Source organism: Anolis carolinensis, chromosome 1 (genome assembly GCF_035594765.1).
Source record: "Anolis carolinensis isolate JA03-04 chromosome 1, rAnoCar3.1.pri, whole genome shotgun sequence".
NCBI lineage: Eukaryota > Metazoa > Chordata > Lepidosauria > Squamata > Dactyloidae > Anolis > Anolis carolinensis.
The window spans coordinates 302,623,426-302,644,704 of NC_085841.1; the positions used below are offsets into that span (position 1 = coordinate 302,623,426).

General features: G+C 42.3%; 1 protein-coding gene across 2 annotated transcripts in view; it reads right to left on the reverse strand.

The window, feature by feature from the left end:
• Positions 1–2,641: 2,641 nt before the first annotated feature.
• The window catches only part of chrm4 (cholinergic receptor muscarinic 4), a 68,772-nt gene continuing 50,134 nt past the window's right edge, over positions 2,642–21,279 (reverse strand). Inside the window, exons 1-2 of one of the 2 annotated variants that reach the window (XM_008104790.3) lie at positions 7,717–7,818; positions 2,642–5,869 (exon numbers count right to left, since the gene is read on the reverse strand). In XM_008104790.3, the coding sequence (XP_008102997.1) occupies positions 4,419–5,834 (1,416 nt within the window). In that variant the 5' untranslated portion in view covers positions 5,835–5,869; positions 7,717–7,818 and the 3' untranslated portion in view covers positions 2,642–4,418. Of the gene's footprint in view, positions 5,870–7,716; positions 7,819–21,279 lie in introns of those variants that run through there. The other variant, XM_008104785.2, reaches the window with a different exon arrangement.

A 21,279-nucleotide genomic window follows, 5' to 3' on the forward strand; every position in this document is an offset into this window, starting at 1 on the left:
ATGGCCACACAGCCCGAAAGACATACAACAACTCAGTGTTCTTTGCTTGACCCAGCAGAAGTTTCAGCTCCAGAGAAGCAAAAGGTTATGAGAAAGACAGGTAGATACTCAAGGATTGTTTCAGTACAGCAGCCCTTTCCCACATAGCATCTGCCACTGGGAACTACTACCCCCCCCCCCCCACTTTCAATTAAGAAAAACAGTTGCCACTTGTCTTCATTATTTGAAACATCTCTCATTTTGCCAATGCACTGTACTAGCCCAGGGAATAGATTCAAGATGGGGACAAGGAAGGAGGCTATGAGATTTAGTCCATATAAAATACAATGATGCTCAACAACTGTGAAAGGAGCTTAGGGGAGCACAACATTTTTGGACTACAGCTCCCACCCTCAGTCAGCATGAACTCAAGAAATTTAGGGAGCTGTAATTTTTAAAAAGATTTTCCAAACCTCTGTAGCAAATAGATTCATATAAGAGGTTTTGAATAGATGCTAACCCTAATAGCTATACATTAACACCAATGTTAGAGATGTTATGTCTTACAGTGTCTGGAGAATTTTTATCATGATCATTTCCTTGTAACTGCCATACTTTTATCCTATGGAATCCTGGGATTTGCAGTTTTGGGAGTGATATTTAGAATTATCAGCTGGAGAACTCTAATGTCGCACAAAACTACAAATACCAGGACTTAAATTAAGTTGCTGTGGTAGTTAAAATGGAATCACGTTGTCATAACTATGTGCGTGATGACACCTGTATTCATTGGACCAGTTCAGATACCAGGAGGTCTCACTTACCTGTGATCCATGGCTGCTGCCACAAACCAAGATCCTCACATTTCCATCCCTTTACAATGGGAGCTCACCTTGTCCCGCAGATTCGAACATCCAACCTTCCGGTCAGCAAGTTCTGCAGCTTAGCAGTTTAACCCACTGCGCCACTGCAGCCCCTTAAGGGATCATAGTATAGTGTAAACAGCCCCTAGCTGATTCAGAATAGATGGGAGGGTGTTAGCATCTTGTTAGCCATTTTGGAAACAGAATGCAACAGAATTGCATGTTGGGATTGTTCCTTTTTTTTTTTTTTTTGTCTCTCCCTACATCACATGTTGACTGTGCAGATCCTTTACTGCCCTACCACATAAAAGTACAGTCGACAAATCATCTTTAAAATAGTATGAAAGTAATTTAAAGCGTCTGAAACACTTTAACATGACAGAAAAATCTACTGTCCAGTGAACAAAACTAAAGTTTTGGTCGTCCTCTATCACTGTATTATATAGATGCTAACTGCTGTGGGATCGCATTCTTCATGTACTACGTCTAGTGCAACACACTAGGTTAGGGCCCTCAGAAAGAACATGCAGCACATTTACACACAGTTTTCCATTAATGGAAAGAAGGAACTGGAAAGCTTACAAGGAACAACTTGGGGGCTAACACTACTTTGCTCTCCCTGCCTCAGCCCCTGTAAAGGTAGGTGATACAATTAGCCCTGGCCATACCGTTTGAAAGCATGTTGATGATATGCACAGTGAAAGTTCCTGTTACAGCTGGGTATCTGGGGGAGGTGGGGGGGGGGGTTACATCATTGTCAAGGAAGCATTCACTACCCCTTTGTTCACCATCCTCCCACTCAGTGCAAACAGTCTTTGTCATACCAGGTATTGGCTGTAGGTGCAGGTATTCTTTCTTACTCCTGATTACATACCACACAGAGACATTGCCTGATGCCTACAGGGGGTATATCCTGGCACAGACAATGCCAGTGCACTGAGGTGGAAAAGGAGCACAATTATGATGGCAGAGCAGTGTGTTCTGCCAGGTTAACTAAAGATCCTGGCCACTGTTTCCAGGGTGTTTTATTTCCATACAAATAATTCAGGTGCTCTGAGAAACGTTTCTTGGGAAATTACCTTAGCAGCATGCCAAGACCCCCTAGGAAGGTAGGAATGTTCTAGGGTCTTCCCACAGTTATTGCTGTAGATGGTAGCAGTGGAAAGATCTACTACTATGATCACAACCATTGTATCTGGTAAATAAGAAAACTCGGCAGGGTCTCAGAGGAGATTGGGAAAATGTTCAGGTTCCATTCATAGTTGAGCTATAGGATCTGTTTGTCCAACTCACTGAATACATTCTGTTTTCTATTCTTCATATCTGACCCCAGCAGTTTGATGTCTCATGTGCCAAATCTATGCAATCTCCTTAATCACCCTAACCATAGGCCTTCCTTGTTCTACACCCCTTAGGATTGTTTGCTATATTGTGTAGTCAAACAGTGATAAGTAGAAAAATGTGAAGTTCTCCAAATATTGTTGGGTTTCATCTCCCACCAATCCAAGCAGCATAACTATGCTGGGAGCTGTAGTTCAGAAACACCTGGAGGGCTCCAAATTCCCCTTTACTGATTTATAGTCTGTCAGCAGACTATATCCTATGATGTCAGCTGTCATTCAAAAAATGTAGTAGGTAATCACAGTGGCAGACTTTGACAGGGAACCTAAAGATAGAGAAAGACTCTATATATGTATGCATGTATGGTTATATAACTAAAATGACCATTGCCTTCAGATAAGGATGTCTGCAACTGTTATTGAAATGACTGACTGAATAAATGGATTGATACCATATAGTTCAATTACTTTGTTTATTTAAGTGGGCTTCACTGTAGGTATAACAATAAAAAACCTGCAAGGCATTTTTGGGAAACATTATGCAAATTATTCCAAAGGCAATGGCATTATGTCTGCCTCTTCCCGAATGGAATGAAGCAGCAACCAAATACAATGGCATCTCCCAAGCTGAGAGCCCTTCATCATACAATGGAGATTTCTTCCACACTTTAGTGGTCACCCTGCCCCACCCCAGTCAATTTTAGGCCATTGGTTTCCATCCCACACTGATAGCACACTGAGGGTGCTGGTGCTATCTGAAATCTAGAGAAACGGAGCAATAGTTGGACTGAATTGAAAGCTGAACATTAATATTCTTGGGGTTTAGGCCATACACTTACACTGGAGCCCACATGCTGAGGGCTCCCATGACAACACTGGCTAGAAGGGATGTCAACATCCATTTACAAAGCTCAGGGGCTATCTTCTCTTGGTATGCCCTCAGACACTTGGAGCAGCAGCGAAGTGGGGAGGCCTCTATTGTGCTTCTCCCATTCCCTACACATAGGAACCAGCTGTCAGAATCAAAATATCTAGTCAGTAAAGGACATTTCCTTTAAGTAACCTTGGAACTGGGAGGAAACATTGCGCAGGGGACACCTACCAAAAAAAGAGCAACAAAAAATGAAAGGGAATCCTGGTTACATTACAAAGATTACATGCCCTTTCCAAGACTCCCCAATGCTGGAATCTTTCACTATGGCAGACCTTTTGGGTCCAATTCTCCTCAGAGCCACACATCAGATATCTGCTGTCTCGAGGACCATCACTCTTAACCTTCCACACAAATGTCTTGACATAAGCATTCATTTGGCATGAGTCAAACAATGTACTGACTATGTGTGTGTCTTTTTTTCTTTCAAAACAACTACTGTTGTGATTGTTTCAATGCAGAAAGTAATCTCTCCCATTCCGCCGTCTATCTGGCCATCCACCTGCCATGAGCGGGAATGAAGACAGACCAAGTTTCTCAGGACGTCTCTTAGCAGGCAGGTAGGTCCAGTTGCAGGAATACTCCCTGAGGAGAACAAGTCGTTTGAACTTGCAATATTGAGAACTCAACTGGGACAAAGTGATAAAAAATTATGAAAGTATACATTGGCCGGTCACCTTTCCTGGGCATGTCCCATCACAGACTCCAAGCAGAATCTTGGGAGGTGGTGCCGAGACAATTCCTTTTTGTCTTCACATTCATTTTTGGGTGTGAATTAATTAGCACTGCTGGCAACTTCCCATTCATTTTCACAGACTCTTTTCATTCACACACAAGTGCAAAGCCTCCAGGAAAAGGAGGAAAATTCTCTTACATACCATCCTTTTGTCCCATTTGGCACACAGGCATAACCCTCAGCTGGTTATATCCTTACATCTGGTTATTTCCAGAGTATGGAAGGGGACTTCAAATTTCACCAATATTTCAAGAGCAGTAAGTCAGAAAATGGGATCCAGGATGCTTCTCCCATTAAACTGTATCACAGCATCCAATTCCTACTCTCTTTCTTTTCTGGAGAAGCATAATCGGGGGCCATATAGATTGGAATGGCTGCTTCATGGTTAGCAAATAAGAAAGAGGAAAGGTGTTAGTGTTTTATCTCTTTATCTGGCTTTGCTGTTTGTTTGTTGTTTTTTTAAAGAAGGGCTTCATCTGGAATTGAATAGTAAAACAGTTGTCTGTCTGGAGAACAGGAAAACAAGTTCTGCAACAGCTCTGCCAAGCGGTGTCTGCCTACATCCCAGATTATCTCGCTGTGCCGATGTTCCTGTACTGACACATGAGAAGGTGCTTAAAGGTTTTCTTGAATGTGGCATTGCAAAGGGCATAGCAAGCAGGGTTAATGGTGCTATTGACATAGCACAACCAATACCCAATGGACCAGACTGTATCAGGGATGCAATAATCACAGAAGGTATTAATGAGGACCATCACATTGTAAGGCGTCCATGTCAGGATGAAGGCAAGCAAGATGGCAAAGATGGTTCTGGTGACCTTCTTCTCCCGAGCTGCCATTTGGCGCTTCTTCCGGACCTGACTCCTGGCGATGCTAGCAAATTTCCTGGCTACATTAGCCGGACGGCTGTTTGCCAAAGTAATTGCATTGGAACTGGCTTCTTTTTCTCCCACAATCTCAATGGCTGTGACACACTCTGAACCAGTTTGCTTAGTGACAATCTTAATTTTTGACCACTTAGAGGCAGGGTTGATCCTTGGAGGAGCTGGGCTTTGTCCTTGGTCAGCTGGCACAATTTCCAGTGCCTGCTTCTCTTTATTAGTCTGAGTGATGCTTACTGTGCTGGATTCATTGGAGGTCTCTTTCTCTTCTTGATGTCCAGTAGTCTCTGAGGGTTGTAAGGGCTGCTCTTCTACTTTCCCATTTTTCACCTCCTTCACTTCTACTGCTTTTTTTGGACTGTTGTTGTTATTCTGCTTAACTAGTGGGGTCTTCAAAAAACTTAGTGGCTTAGACCTCTTCTCCTTCTTGCTCTCAGGCCTGTGCCTCCTCACACGGCTCCGGCTAGCCAGCGAGATGTGGATGTAAAGCACAGTCATGATGACCACTGGGAGGTAGAAAGCCGCAATGGCGGTGCCAAAGGTTACCGCTGGGTTGGAGAGGAACTGTATGTAACACTGCCCTTCTGGAACTGTCCTCTTCCCAACAATGAACTGCCAAAATAATATGGCAGGGGCCCAGAGGATAAAGGATAATATCCAAGCAACTGCAATCATTAACCCTGCCATTTTAGTTGTCCGTCTAGCTGGGTAGGTCAGTGGCTTGGTGACACAAAAGTAGCGGTCAAAACTGATTATGAGTAAGTTCATGACAGAGGCATTGCTCACCACATAGTCCAGGGCCAGCCAGAGGTCACATACCACAGCCCCAAGTGGCCAATAGCCCTTGATAATATAGACTGTGTAGAGATTCATGGAGAAGACTCCAATTATCAGGTCTGCACAGGCCAAACTAAAAAGGAAGTAGTTATTGACAGTCTGGAGTTGACGGTTGACTTTGATGGACAGCATGACTAAGATATTTCCCACCACAGTGACAAGGCTCAGCGAGCCAGTGACTGTGGCTATAAAGACCATCTCCACAGTTTTATATTTGGCGGTGCCTTCTTCAGTGATGTTGTCATTGGTGAAGTTGGCCATCTTCATCAGGCCAGGCTGAGAAGAGAAGTTGTATGCAGACTCTGTAGAAATGGAGAGAAGAGGAGAAGGAGACATTACATATCTGCAGGACTCAATTCAGAGAGCCACAGTGGGTAACGGTTAGCATGTCAGACTAGGACTAAGATGGCCAAGGTTCAAATGTCCACTCAGTTATGAAGCTGGGTGGGTGAACTTGCTGCATGTTTGTGTGATTAACTGGCCCACCAAGGTTGTTTGGAAGACAAAACAGAGTCTCTTACAGGGAAAGCAGAATTTCTGTCTGTCTGTAATTCCTTGTCTCAAAGGTTAATGCTCAAGAATGTTTTCCACCATCCCTGGATATTTTAATTCAGATGAATTCTAAAACAAGTTTGAATGTCATATTTCTCTTTGTAGGTCATCTCTGATTTGACCAAGGCTCTCCCTGCTTAAACTATTTAGCTGATTTGTCCTAAAGATCACATATTTCCGTTCCACCCTGTTTTTCAGGGGTGTCAGGGTGTCTTTAAAGTCTACAATATGGGTGCAGTGTAAAAGGGACTGGCAAATGGGAGAAGTAGACAGTTTGGTTCAACTTCACTTCTCAATGAGGGACTCTAGTGGAAAGGTTATATAAAGATCAGCTAACAATGCATCAGCAAGTTTGCATTACAACAAGACGTTGATATCCACTAGGGTTTGGTCCCAGGACCTCCCTGGATACCAATGGATGGTCAGGTCTCATTATATATATTGGCTTAGTAAAATAGTATCCCTTACATAAAATAGCAAAACTAAGATTTGATTTTTTGGATTTAAACCAAAACATATTTTCAAGCTTTGGATGACTGAATATGTGGACACAGAATCCATGAATACGAAGGGCCAATTAAAGTTTGCTTTATCATACAGTTATAGTTTTGTGAGGTGTTTAAAATTCTCTGCCAAACAACAACGGTCTACTGGAAAAATATCCATACAGAATGTCAAAAAATCCTGGGAAAGAATTTCTCAATGAGACCTGAATATTATCTATTAGAAATGTTTGACTCAGAACTCTTTGCAGACCAAAATAAAGAAAAAGTTATTCACATATTTTACTACTGCTGCAGGAATGGTCTTTACGAAAAGGTGGAAATTGGATACAATACTGGATACAAAGGATTGGACAATTAAAGTAATGGAAATAAAGGACATGGACAAATTAACATTCTTGTTAAAGGAAAATACAGGCAGTGGAGTAAAAACGACTGATTGGTTAATTTTTTAAGATTACTTAAAGAAAAACTAAGGACTTGAGAGGGAAAGAAAAATTCTTTTTGATTTATTTTTCTGGACCTTATTAGAAACTGAATGGATGGAAGAAGAACGGAAATCATGGACTTGTCCCTTCTCCCCTCCCTGACCCTTTCCTCTCCCTCCTTTCCCCTTTTTTCCTCTTCTCTCTTTCTATCCTCTTTCCTACTTTTTCTTTACGTAAAATGTTCTCCCACTTTTTATGTAGTAAAAACTTTTCTCGTAATAAAAATATTTAAAATTCTCTGCCAAACTACAAATCCCAGAATGTCATAGGATGGAGCCTTGGCAGTCAAAGTGTTATCAGAGTGTTATAACTCTGTGGTGCAAAAGAGACCTTAGAAGACACTTTTCCCTTAGGTTATCTGATCCTTGAGGAGGCTGTTTCCAGCTGCTGCTTGACAAACTGCAGCAACTCTTTTTGTCCCTTGTCATTCCCCCTGGGATTGTCAGCTCAGTCAAAACAGTCCTACCACTTTAAGGCCCCACATTTTTCCAGGCCAATGTTATCTTTAACTAAAGTTTCACAAAACAGTCTTTCTGTGCTTTCCCCATCTGCCCTCAAATCCCTTCAGCCTTCTCTACCAGAGCTATTTATGACATCCATTTATACCTTAGTGGAGTGGAACAAGCCCCAGAAGTCACTTAGAACTTGGTTTTTAAATTTATTTCATGAGTCGATGCAGATGCTCAGAGCTCCAGAATAATGAAGTGAGATTGGGTCAGGGAGAGTCTAGTTAATAGCCTTCTGGCTGGCCCATGCTCCAGGGGTTTGCTGGGGGAGCCTGCCCTCTGCTGGATCTTTCCAGTATTGAACCATTATAGTCAGTCCCTTAGGTTCTGCCACAGACCTGGATCTGGGGAAAGGGAGCCACAAAGGATATTTGGTGCAAGCAGGAGAAGTGTTTATTGGTTGGAGCATTGTTTCATCTAAAATGTGGTTCATTTTATCCAATTAAAGTTGGACCTTTTCCCCAAATTTTCTCTAGGTAACAAAACCATTCAGTCATGGAAGTGCCAGTTCTGAGTTTGAAAGGCTGAGCAAGGCAATCGGTGATATGAGATCTTGGAAGTCTCTCATTCGTAGTCAAAGTCAACTTAATGACAAATAACAACAAGAGGAACATTGCAAATTGGTCAAACCATAGAGTCTCAGAATCTCTGGGATTTTCTTGGCATCTTTGATATGGCTGCATGTGCCTGTAATGCCATCAACATAGGTATCATACAATGGTAGGTCCCAGGGCTAAAGACACACATTTCACAAGGGACACGCTTTCTATCCCATTGGAGGAATAAAGTAACAATCCACTCACAAATGAAACATTTTCTCTCTCTTCCTCACACACTTGGAGGTAAGGGATTATATAAAACATTGGCTGAGATCTTGTATGAAGGTCTGAGGTGTAAAATTATTTCCAGGCGCAACTCTGCCTCCTCTCACACAAGAATCATATGCTCCGCACCACCTGCTTCCTCCATTTAATAGGCAATGAAGAGTGGGGGGCAGTGGGAGAGGGTCCAGCTACCCTCTACAGCAAGGGACTGGTCCACAATCCTTCAGACTGTTGAGGAGCCGAATTATCATTTGAAGAAAAAATACGAACAAATTCCCATGCACACCACACATGTCTTATTTGTAGTGCAAAAAAAAAAAACCAACAACAACGAAAGAACAATTCAATATTTAAAAATAAAAACAATTTTAACCAACATAAACCTATCATGATTTCAGTGGGAAGTGTGTGCCTGCTTCTGGCCAATGAGATAGTCAAGTTAATTAGGATTGTTGTTGTTGTGTCCCTTCAAGTCATTTCAGACTTTGGGCAAACCTAAGTCTAAAACTGAAGGCAAGGGCCAGGTAAATGACCTTGGAGGGCTGCATCCGGCCCACAGGCCTTCGTTTGGGGACCCCTGCTCTACAGCCAGACACACAATACAAAAGTATTCTCCAGGTCTTCCCAGAGGTCTTTGTAGTGATCCTTGCAACAGAGACATAGCTGGATGTTTCTCCACTGTCTCTCTGCTGTCACCTATTAAGTTGCTGTGTCTGGAGGATGCAGGTTAAATAGGAATTTTGGGAACATGGAGTTGACAAATTCTTTCCTCTATAATGACCCCCACAAAACACACGTTTGATTCATGTATACAAAGAAATGGAAAAATATAGATATATCATCTCAGGAAGATCAGATGATGAAAATATTGGAATTACCTGAAACGGACAAATTGGCTCTAACTTATGATCACCCTACTTGAAGGTTTCCTCAACAGGATTCAATCAGAGGAGTTTTGTCTTTGCCTTCCTCTGAAGATGAGAGAGTGTAACCTCTCCAAAGTCACTCAGTGGGTTTCCTTAGCTGAACAGGCATTAGAATCCTGTTCTCCCAGAATTTTAGCATGATAATTAATTAATTAATATACTCAGGGGGACCCAGAGTGGACTTAGGGAATTATCACATGTTTCCCCTAAAATGGGTTCTCCCATGGGAAACCCATTTAAAACAGAGTTGGATGGATCATTTATAGAGCCTTTTGAAGGTGCTTTTCAGCTGTGCTGTGCGATATGGAAAAGCCACTGGGGAGGAGACAGGGATGGAGGAGTTGTGATGATCCTTCCAACCATTATACCAAAGTCAGCCTTCTCACCTCTTCCCAACTGCAAAGACAAAACTGGAATCAAAATGTCATTCAGATTTCACTGGAATTTGAAATGTGATAACCCTTTAACTGCCATGGCAGTGCCTCTCCAAAGGCAGAGAAGGCTAAGGACCTTGTGAAATGACAATTCCCAGGACTACATAGCATTGAGCCATAGCAGTCAAAGTGCTCTCAAGGGTGAGACAGAGTGCCTCATCACACTAGAGCATGAATCCATTTTAAATCCAGTTTCTGTCTCCTGGATCCACTTTAAAGTGGATTTAAAGTGGATCCAAGCTCTAGTGTGATGAGGTCAAAGGTCTAGTTTTGGAGAAGGGTTAATTGCTGTTTTTCTGTCCAGAAGCTTGGTCTGCAATGGGCTTTACATCCTCACATTTTCTCCTCCTCTAGAAGTGTCCTGCATCAGAGAACCCGGGCTGCAAGAGCTTTGCCCATCACACAGGGAAAATGCACTGTAGAGCATGAGGAGGTGGATAAAAACACGAGTTCCCCAAACATGACTGCTCATGTATGCTTTGCTTATGGATCTTCTAAGAAAGGAGGCAATGTCATGCAGTAAGATCTGCTTTTACTCATGGGTGAAGAGGCTGCAACATGGGTTAAAAGGTGTGGTAATATCCTCCAATTATTATACTATAGTGGCCAGAGGCGGTTCACCCGTCAGTCAAACTAGGCACTTGCCTGTGGCGCCATCTTGTAGGGGGCGCCATTGAGTACCGGCCCCATGGTGAACCTATCCCAGTGCCTGGAGGACGCATCTTTCCAGGGCTTCCGCTCCTGGGACCTGCGACCTGATTGCAGGTGGGAGGGCGGCTTTCCAGTGGTGGGAGAAGCGGGCGCCACTTCTGTCCTCTGTAAAGCGCCCAGGAACGTCTTCCTGCTGAGAAGGAAGGCATTCCTGGGTGCTTTGCAAAGGAGAGAACCGGGCGCCTGCTTCTGTCCTTTGCAAAGCGCCCAGAAATGTCTTCCCGCCGAAAAGGAAGGCATTCCTGGGTGCTTTGCAAAGGAGAGAACCAGGCGCCTGATTCTGTCCTTTGCAAAGCGCCCAGAAATGTCTTCCTGCCGAGAAGGAAGGCATCCCTGAGTGCTTTGCAAAGGAGAGAACCGGGCGCCTGCTTCTGTCCTCTGCAAAGCGCCCAGGAGCGTCTTCACTCTGAGAAGGAAGGGAGAGAAGAGAAGAGGGCTCCTGCTGCTCCCATCGCAGGAAAGCCTGGAAAGCCACCCACCGGCCTGCGATCAGCTCCTCCAGCGCCAAGCGCTGCACCTCTCTGTAAGTCTTCGGGGGTTGTGGCAGTCCTACATCCCAGAACATCCAGAAAGAAAATCCAACAATATCTGCTTTGAACTGGGGTGTTTGAGTCCACACTGCCAGATATTCCAATTCAAAGCAAATAATGTGGGATTTTCTACCTGGATATTTTGGGATATAGGGCTGTGTGGAAGAGTCTTCTCTCTGGCCCATTCCACACAAAGGTGAATAAAATCCCACATTTTCTGCTTTGAGCTAGAATATCTGGCAGTGTAGACTCAGATAATCCAGTTCAAAGCAGATATTCTGGGATACAGGGCTCTGGTAGGGTCATCTCTCTGGCCCCTTCCACACAAAGCTGAATAAAATCCCACATTTTCTGCTTTGAGCTGGAATATCTGGCAGTGTAGACTCAGATAATCCAGTTCAAAGCAGATATTCTGGGATACAGGGCTCTGATAGGGTCTTCTCTGGCCTCTTCCACACAACTGAATAAAATCCCACATTTTCTGCTTTGAGCTGGAATATCTGGCAGTGTAGACTCAGATAATCCAGTTCAAAGCAGATATTCTGGGATACAGGGCTTTGGGAGGGTCTTCTCTCTGGCCTCTTTCCATACATAGCTGAATAAAATCCCACATTTTCTGCTTTGAGCTGGAATATCTGGCAGTGTAGACTCAATTAATCCAGTTCAAAGCAGATATTCTGGGATACAGGGCTTTGGAAGGGTCTTCTCTCTGGCCTCTTTCCATACATAGCTGAATAAAATCCCACATTTTTTGCTTTGAGTTGGAATATCTGGCAGTGTCGACAGATAATTCAGTTCAAAGCAGATATTCTGGGATACAGGGCTTTGGGAGGGTCTTCTCTCTGGCCTCTTTCCATACATAGCTGAATAAAATCCCACATTTTTTGCTTTGAGCTGGAATATCTGGCAGTGTAGACTCAGATAATCCAGTTCAAAGCAGATATTCTGGGATACAGGGCTTTGGAAGGGTCTTCTCTCTGGCCTCTTTCCATACATAGCTGAATAAAATCCCACATTTCTGCTTTGAGCTGGAATATCTGGCAGTGTAGACTCAGATAATCCAATTCAAAGCAGATATTCTGGGATACAGGGCTTTGGGAGGGTCTTCTCTCTGGCCTCTTCCACACAACTGAATAAAATCCCACATTTTCTTCTTTGAGCTGGAATATCTGGCAGTGTAGACTCAGATAATCCAGTTCAAAGCAGATATTCTGGGTTATATGGCTGTGTGCAAGGCCCTCTCTCTTTGCCTCCTTGTCATGTTGCTCAATTGACCCACAATTTGCATTTCTGTCTGTTGTAGCAGGCGGAATAATAATAATATATAAATAAAACTTTATTTATATACCGCCCTATCTCCGGAATGGGACTCAGGGTGGTTTCCAATCATAAAAACAACACAAACATTACATAACAACATAATAACACATTATTAAGCAAAGTAAAAATACAATTATAGAAATAAATAACACTTACAAGACCCGATCAAGGGGACAGGAACCATAAACCCAATATATTAAAATGTATCATTTTAGGCTAGAGAAATCATGTGCAATATATTCAGGCAGGAATGCCCAGCTTGCCAAAGTTTATATGCCACTTTGGGCCCTATATCCCAGGATCCAATCACAAATTTTCTGTTTATCCCAGATTATCTGTCAGTGTGGACTCATATAATCCAGTTTAACACCAAAAGCCTGGGATGGGATCCTGGAATGTGAACTATTTTCACACCCTGCTCCTTTGGATCTTAATAATAATAATAATAATAATAATAATAATAATAATAATAATAATAATTTGTGTTGTCATGACCAGAATCACTGGGTTGCTGTGAGTTTTTCAGGCTGTCTGGCCATGTTCCAGAAGCATTCTCTCCTGATGTTCTGCCCACATCTATGGCTGGCATCCTCAGAGGTGTGAGGTCTGTTGGAAACTATGCAAGAGGGGTTTATATATTTGTGGAAAGTCCAGGGTGGGAGAAAGAACTCTTGTCTGTTTGAGATGAGTATTAATGTAGCAATTGGCCACCTTGATTAGCATTTAATGGCCTTGCAGCTTCAAGGACTGGCTGCTTACTGCCTGGGGGCATCCTTGGTTGGGAGGTGTTAGCTGGCCCTGATTGTTTCCTGTCTGGATTTCCCCTGTTTTCAGAATGTTGTTCTTTATTTAGGCTTTTCCTTTATCCCTCCTTATTATCCAACATTTTTGCTTATCCAACGCTTTTATTTTTCAGTGACTGGTTGGGGGGGCGGCAAAATTCTGTTCGCCTACACTTGAAAATTACCTTGGGCCGGCTCTGATAGTGGCTCAAGGTATATCTACATGTTATGTTTTCATATTTCTTAAAATGCCATCTTACGGTATTTTGGGGTCCCCCGCCCCAAACACTGAGTAATTTCCTTATCTTATTTTGATTTTTTGTTCAAAGGAATGGAAAGAATAACAAAAACAATAAGTAGAAAATTCAAATGCTAGTTATTGCTGAGCTGTGAAGCTCACTGGTTGACCTTGAGTCAGTCATAAGTTCTTGACCTGACCTACCCCAGAATCAAAAAAGAGAATAAGGGGGAGGAATAATATAGAAGGGGAAATGGTGAGTCATGTATGCAAAAAGCACCTTGAGCTTGGAGGAAAAGTCAGATACAAATTGAACCAATCAACTGGGAAAATATACTCCCTGCATCAATGTCTCATTGAAACAACCACCTTGTTGGGAACCATTTCTATGAAGACTCACCCAGTATCAGCAGAGGTGACCTTACTCTGATCTTTTACTGTGAAGTCAACCTGTTACAGTAGATGTGACATCTGGTGTGGTGAGTCATATGGGGATCCACCCAATGACACAAACTAAAATGAGGACACCAATGAAATGAAGGTTGAACAAGGGTCATTTTCCCTTCTGTCTCCCCACCCTCACTTTCTTTCTCTCTCTGTCAGATCAGTCCTCTGAACTGAGCTAGCTTGGCACATTAGTGCACAAGAGCATCTTCACATTGCTCTAGGTAGGCTTGTCAAGTGATGAAAGTTGCTTAATTAGTTCTTTTAGTCAATTATCTGCCTTTTCACAGATTTGGAGATCAATTAATCAATGAAATAAGCACATTTCCACATTACCGCAGCCTTGGTGTAACTGTCTTTTTAAAAGCATTGAGAAACATAGAATCATAGAGTTGGAAGAGACCGCATGGGCCATCCAGTCCAACCCCCTGACAAGAAGCAGGAAATTGCATTCAAAGCACCCCCGACAGATGGCCATCCAACCTCTGCTAGAAAGCCTCCAAAGAAGGAGCCTTCACCACACTCTGCGGCAGAGAGTTCCACTGCTGAACAGCTCTCACAGTTAGGAAGTTCTTCCTAATGTTCAAGTGGAATCTCCTTTCCTGTCCTTGTTCCATGTCCTAGTCTCCAGGGCAGCAGAAAACAAGCTTGCTCCTTCCTCCCTATGACTTTCTCTAATTTGAAATAGTATACAGTTTGATAAACAACAGCTGTCACTCATGGCTAGACAAAAAAAGCCATTCTGAACAGATCATTTGGTATTTCCTCTGGTGCTAACACACCAGAATCAATAATGATCAAGCAAACCAGTAAGTATTATATGTATATACAATATATTATGGTATTATATATTATTGTAATTTATCTTGTATACTATACTACTAGATATATAAATGTCGCAAATAAATAAATAATTAAAGCGCTATGGTAGATGTCTTCACTGTATCCGGTTGTGATCCCCAAGTTGTGCCAGTCAGATTTCGTATGATATTATTTCTAGCGCCCACTTTTTGCTTGATATTCATACCCTCAGGAAGCTGAAAGCTGGAGAAGTTTTAAATTGCCTCTGCGTCTGTCTTTGTCTCTGTTCTATGTTATATGGCATTGAATGTTTGCCTTATATGTGTACAATGTGATCCGCCCTGAGTCCCCTTCAGGGTGAGAAGGGCAGAATATAAATACTGTAAATAAATAAATAAATAAATAAGCAAACCAAAAAATAATCTATAACTTGCACAGAAATGCAACCCTCTAGCCTCCCACAGTTGCTCACTCTAGTTGTTTCACAATCCCTATAAGCCCTCACTATTGGCCATACTGGCTCAGATTGATAGGAACTGCAGTTCAAAAATCTCTGGAGAGACATGTGTTATCCTATCCTGGTTTAGGAAGAACAGTTAAATGCTTCCAAGGGCAAATTCCCTATTTGACATGTTTAGTTCAATGACAGATCGTCACATTTGCACCGACTCAGTAGTTGACAGTCTCTTGGCCACAACAACCTCATAAGGTTGTTAGAATGCCAATATGATCTTGGAAATGTTACTTTTGGAGACCACAATTCCCAGAAGTATCCATGTTGGCAAGGGAATTCTGAGAGTTGTTATTTCCCAAAATTATTATTTTTAACTGTGATTTCTAGCTGCCGAATTTTGTTTTGTTCAGTATGAGGACAGAGGGTTTTTTCATCTTCCAAAGACCAGTATAATGTCTTAAGGAACAGTGGAATGAATGAGTGAATCAGCAAAATCTGTCAGGAAAAGTTCAATTTCTCTGAAAAATTCCTCCTTCACAAGGTTCAGTGGAGGGTGGTGGGGCCAATGTCAATGCAGTGGTGAATCACTTCCAAGCTTTATTCTTAAATTAAAATGAGCTACCCAAAATGCTGAACATATTGGGTAGATAGAGGTGAACTCCTTAGATAGCTTCTTTAACATTTAGACTGAAACCTGGAGCAGATTCATCACCACATTGATAGATAATATACTGGTTTTTGTTGACCAGATTAAAACATAATATACAGTAGAGTCTCGCTTATCCAACATAAATGGGCCGGCAGAATGTTGGATAAACAAAAATGTTGGATAATAAGGAGGGATTAAGGAAAAGCCTATTAAACATCAAATTACATTATGATTTTACAAATTAAGCACCAAAACATCATGTTTTACAACAAATCAGCAGAAAAAGCTGTTCAATACAAGGTAACGTTATGTAGTAATTACTGTACTTACGAATTTAGCACCAAAACATTGCAATATATTGAAAACATTCACCACAAAAACATTGGCTACTAAAAGGCAGACTGCATCGGATAATGCAGAATGTTGGATAAGCAGAAATTGGATAAGTGAGATTCTACTGTACTTCCTTTTTCCTTTTAAAATGGGGGTCTGATTGTATCCTATAGAGTGTGATCTCGTACACAGTGATGATTCAACTGTAATCCCATTGAAATAAATAGAACATATCTCTGCACTGGTGATCCATTACAATGCTTACAGTATATATAGTTTGATTTATTACCTTCCATACTTTTATATGTTAAATATAAATGTTATGAAATATGTATATGTTCCTTCCAACTCCAAAAAGCCATCTTGAAGCAATTTGTGGCATATATACACACAACATAAATACAAGCATCCATAATTAATGGCAATTAAAATCTAAAACATAATCAGTAAAATAAATAAAAATGTTCACACTTGCCTCCAACAGACAAGAATTATTTCTCCCACCCTATACTTTCCACAGATATATAAAACTCCCTTGCCTAGTTTACAATATACCTCACAATCTCTGAGGATGCCTACCATAGATGTGGGTGAAATGTCAGAAGAGAATGCTTCTGGAACATGTCCATACAGCCTGGAAAACTCACAGCAACCCAGTGATTCCTGCCATGAAAACCTTCGACAACACAATAAAAATATCCTTTGTGAAACATAATCTAAAATCATCATGCAATATTAGATGTGCTGCTCACCCACAGACCAGAAATTCCCTCACCCTCCCATATATCCAACCTAGAATGAGCTGCACAATTCCACCCACTAGACTTGGACATGTCTCTCTTGCCATACACTCCTTTCACATTAAGATCTGGATACATTTTTCATGAATTCTTGTTCTACCAACATGTCTTACAGACAAAGGCTGGCCTAAGATATTTTGTTCCCTCGGATGAAAGAACAAGATAATTCCTCTTCCCACTCCATGTCTAAGAGCCACATCTAAGAGCCAGTTAAATTGTATTCCAAAACTTGTGATGGGACAGTTGAGGACAGGAAGCCAGATTAAGTGGTTAGTAGTCTTTGATATCTGTCTTTGATATCAATGTCTCCCATAGTTGAATGGATGAATGAGAAGTTTGAAACTTCTCTTTGTGATGAAGAATCTCCAATAGCTCATTCAGTCCTACAGGTCCTCAGTATAAGCAATACGTGATAAATGTATGTGTGGACAGATCCTTGGGGTTTTTGAGTGGAAGTTTACATAAATAACCTAGAAACATTGCCTCCAATAGCCAGGAGATTGGTCACAGGAAGTCTTCTGCATTCCCAGATTCTCAGCTAGTCTGAAAGAGTCCAAGTTTTCTCCTACTACTACTTGTCAGTCACATGAATCTGTTGCTACTAACTACAATTGTAGTCTGCTGCAGATGTAGCAGCTTCAAGCACTTTGCACTCAATTTGCTCAGCAGGAGGGACCTCTAGCAAAAAAGAGAAGAGGGAGCTCTAAGACGAGAAAGAGCAGAATCATGACCTACTCGGTGGGATCAGGTGAAGAGGAAAATGAGGAGGTGCTACACCCATGCTGAGGCTTTCTCTGTTTCCATACCCTATGTAGTAACTTCAGTTCCTTTTTCTAGTAAGCAAAACGGAGAAACACAACACACACAGAGGGACTGTGGAGAGTCAGCCAAGGAGAGCATTCTTTGAATAGATTCCCCCTTGAATTAAAACACCTTCAGAACTGAGCACGAGGCACTCTTTCAACCTCTCTGTCAAAGCCACATAATTCCTCCCCAATCAATTAAAAAATCACCACTAATTCCCTTAGAACAGAATCAGCATTACAGAAAAGCATTCCTGAGTTTGAAAATATTGTTGGCTGTAGATCTGTTTGTTTTGAGATTTGCATATTACAGCTTAGCTTTACTGGCATTCTTACTTTTCTTTTGATTTACTAATCTTGTGTATCTGTGTGTGAACGTGTGCATTTGTGTGTGTGTGTTTGGATTACAAAATGTAATAAGAGAGAAACTATCTTATCTAAGTCTAGTAATGTTACTGTTGTTTATTTGTTCAGTTGTTTCCGGCTCTTTGTAACCTCATGGACCAGCCCACACCAGAGCTCCTTGTTAGCCGTCACTACCCCCAGTTCCTTCAAGGTGAAGCCAGTCACTTCAAGGATGCCATCTATCCATCTTGCCCTTGGTCGACCCTGTTGGAAAAATGTCATCCTGTACTGCTTAAGTCTCTATGGTTAGATAGGAAGCCTAGAAAAGAGTTAGGGACACCTTCCCCAGTTCTATGCATGCTCTGATTAGGCTTTACTATTGTTTCCTCCTTTCTGTCCTATTTAGGTCAACCCACCCTTTGATACTTTAGAAATGTGATCTCTCCTAGGGTTGACGTAACTTCCCAATTTGGCCTTTGGAATGTTTATGGCCCTAGAGAAGAAGCGACCCATGAGGTTTGGTCAAGGTTTGGTCGCCATTCCGTCTTCCTGCTTTGTTTCAGAGAGGACGCATTTTGTCCCCTCTTCTAGTCAAGATGTAGCTATCTAGACCTTTGTTATTTTAATAATAATAATAATAATAATAATAATAATAATAATAATAATAATAATAATAATAACTTTCTTTTTATACCCCGCCCCATCTCCCCGAAGGGACTCGGGGCGGCTTACATGGGGCCTGGCCCGATAAAACAAACAAATAACAGTAACAAAGCAATAAAACAATTATCCCAGTAAAAAACACCAACATCAATAAAAACCATCATTAAAATCAACAAGCAGGATACAGTGTTAAAAACAGGAGACTAATTCGTAGATCCCAGGCGAAATGCAGAGTGTTACGAAATGGGAAAAGGAAATTTCACAGTTGGACAATAAAGTGCGGTATAAAATGGCAAGACAACAACAATGAGACTATTATGGAATGGACAGATAGATCAATCCAGCAACAACTAAACATCGAAGGCCTTTTGGAACAGCCAGGTTTTTAAGCTCTTCCGGAAGGAGAGGAGGGTAGGGGCCTGCCTGATCTCTCTAGGAAGAGAGTTCCAAAGCCGGGGGGCCACGACGGAGAAGGCCCTCTCTCTCGTCCCCACCAACCGTGACTGTGAGGGTGGTGGGAGCAAGAGAAGGGCCTCCCCCGACGAGCGAAGAGAACGTGTGGGTTCATAGAGGGAGATGCGGTCTCTAAGGTAGGTAGGTCCCAAACCGTTTAGGGCTTTGTAGGTGATAACCTGCACCTTGAATTGGGCCCGGAAAGTAAATGGCAGCCAGTGAAGCTCCTTAAACAGAGGCATTGAATGCGCCCTGTAATTCGCTCCGGTTAGAAGCCTGGCTGCCGAACACTGTACTAGTTGTAATTTCCGGGCCATCTTCAAAGGCAGCCCCACGTAGAGCGCATTGCAATAGTCCAGTCTAGTGGTAACTAAGGCATGGACCACCATGGTCAGATCAGACTTCTCGAGGTATGGTCGCAGCTGGCGCACAAGTTTTAGTTGTGCAAAGGCCCTCCCGGCCACGGCCGACACCTGAGCCTCAAGCGTCAGCCCCGAATCCAGGAGGACCCCCAAGCTGCGGACCTGCGCCTTCAGGGGGAGTGCGACCCCGTCAAGCACAGGTTGCCACCCAATACCCCGATCAGACGTACGACTGACCTGGAGGACCGCTGTCTTGTCGGGATTAAGTCTCAGTTTGTTCACCCTCATCCAGGCCAACACAGCGGCCAGACATTGGTCCAGAATCCGAGGGACTTCCTTGGATTTAGGTGGAAAAGAGTAGTAGAGTTGGGTGTCATCCGCGTCTATTTTAATCCGTCTATGTGTATTAGAACAGATTAGATTAGAGCTCCCCTAGCTCCAAACCTTTTCTATCCATCAATGGATTTCTTTTTACCTCAATATCTCAAAAAAATCCTTTGCCTTCCTGAAGACACAGAGACCTTCCAAAACTTACGCCACGTAAGTCTCACTGCTGCATTTTACTCTGCTATTTTAATGGGAATTTACCTCATAAAGGGCGTGATTTGAGCTTAGCAGCTCATCAATTCCCAACAGACCCCTCTTCCTTTTTCCTTCCATTTTCCCCAGTCTGGTAGTGACAGAGATTTAAATAAGGATTTTGTCCAATTTGCTGAAGCTGAAAGTGGGAAATTGGGGAGGTTTCTCCACTTTGCTGGCCATACTGCTGTCACTAAAGTCAACCATGACCCAACAGCACGTTCGGGAGAAATTGCAGCATTTTTCCATTCAGAAGACCAGATGTTTTTGGCCCACAACTGAAATTCCAGCTGTTAGGATGTATGGAAGTTGAAGACCAAAATATCTGGGGATCCTAGGTTGAGAACCGCTGCAATAGAGTGTTGGAATACCTTTCTGCACTATATAGCTCACAATGTGTTGGGTAGATTATTTTCTCCACTTCCAGGAAGAAAATAAACAATGTGACCTCCCACTCCATGGTGGCATGGCTTAACAGAGACAAATGGAGAGTAGTGGGAGCCACAAAAATGATCTGGATGGCTACAAACACTATACTGGCTGGGCACCTAAACAGAGGGAATAAAAATACAAGCTAAGGCACTAAGGTATTCTAAACACACTTAGAATTATATAAGTCCAATTTAACACAATGAGACTTGCTTATGAATAAAAACACCTACTATAAAAAATTAATTTGGGTGAGTAGAATCAGACTGAAGACAAATCAGTCCTGCTTTTGTCTGTCCCTCCAGACTTGACTTCTATTTCCTTTACTGACATTTTCTGAACCAAGCCCATTTTCTTTCACCTGTCATATCATCCGGGTCTTTTCTGCTGTCTCCTTCCCCTGTTTATTTCTGTCTGGTTCTCTTGTCACTTTGCCCATCTGTCTTAGAACAGTGGCCCAAGAGAAATTGCACAATGGTGTTTTGAAAAGGTTCATGGCATGACAACCATTGGGAACAATAAATAAACACAGATGCCAATTGGATTTGCCCCTTCCTTTTCTTCTGTCGATCTCAACAGATGCTCAACAGACACTTGTTGACTTGCAAGCCAGGGCAAACTCAATTTCTCTCCTTGTCCCTCTTCCCTCTCCCCTTTTGATTTGCAGGTTGTTTTTCTCTAACCATCAAGATCCGGACTGTGGCGTGCCTGCAAGATAAGACCCATCTGTGTATCTGTCTTCTCCTTCCAGAACTCTCCTCACATTATGTTTGAGCAAAGCAC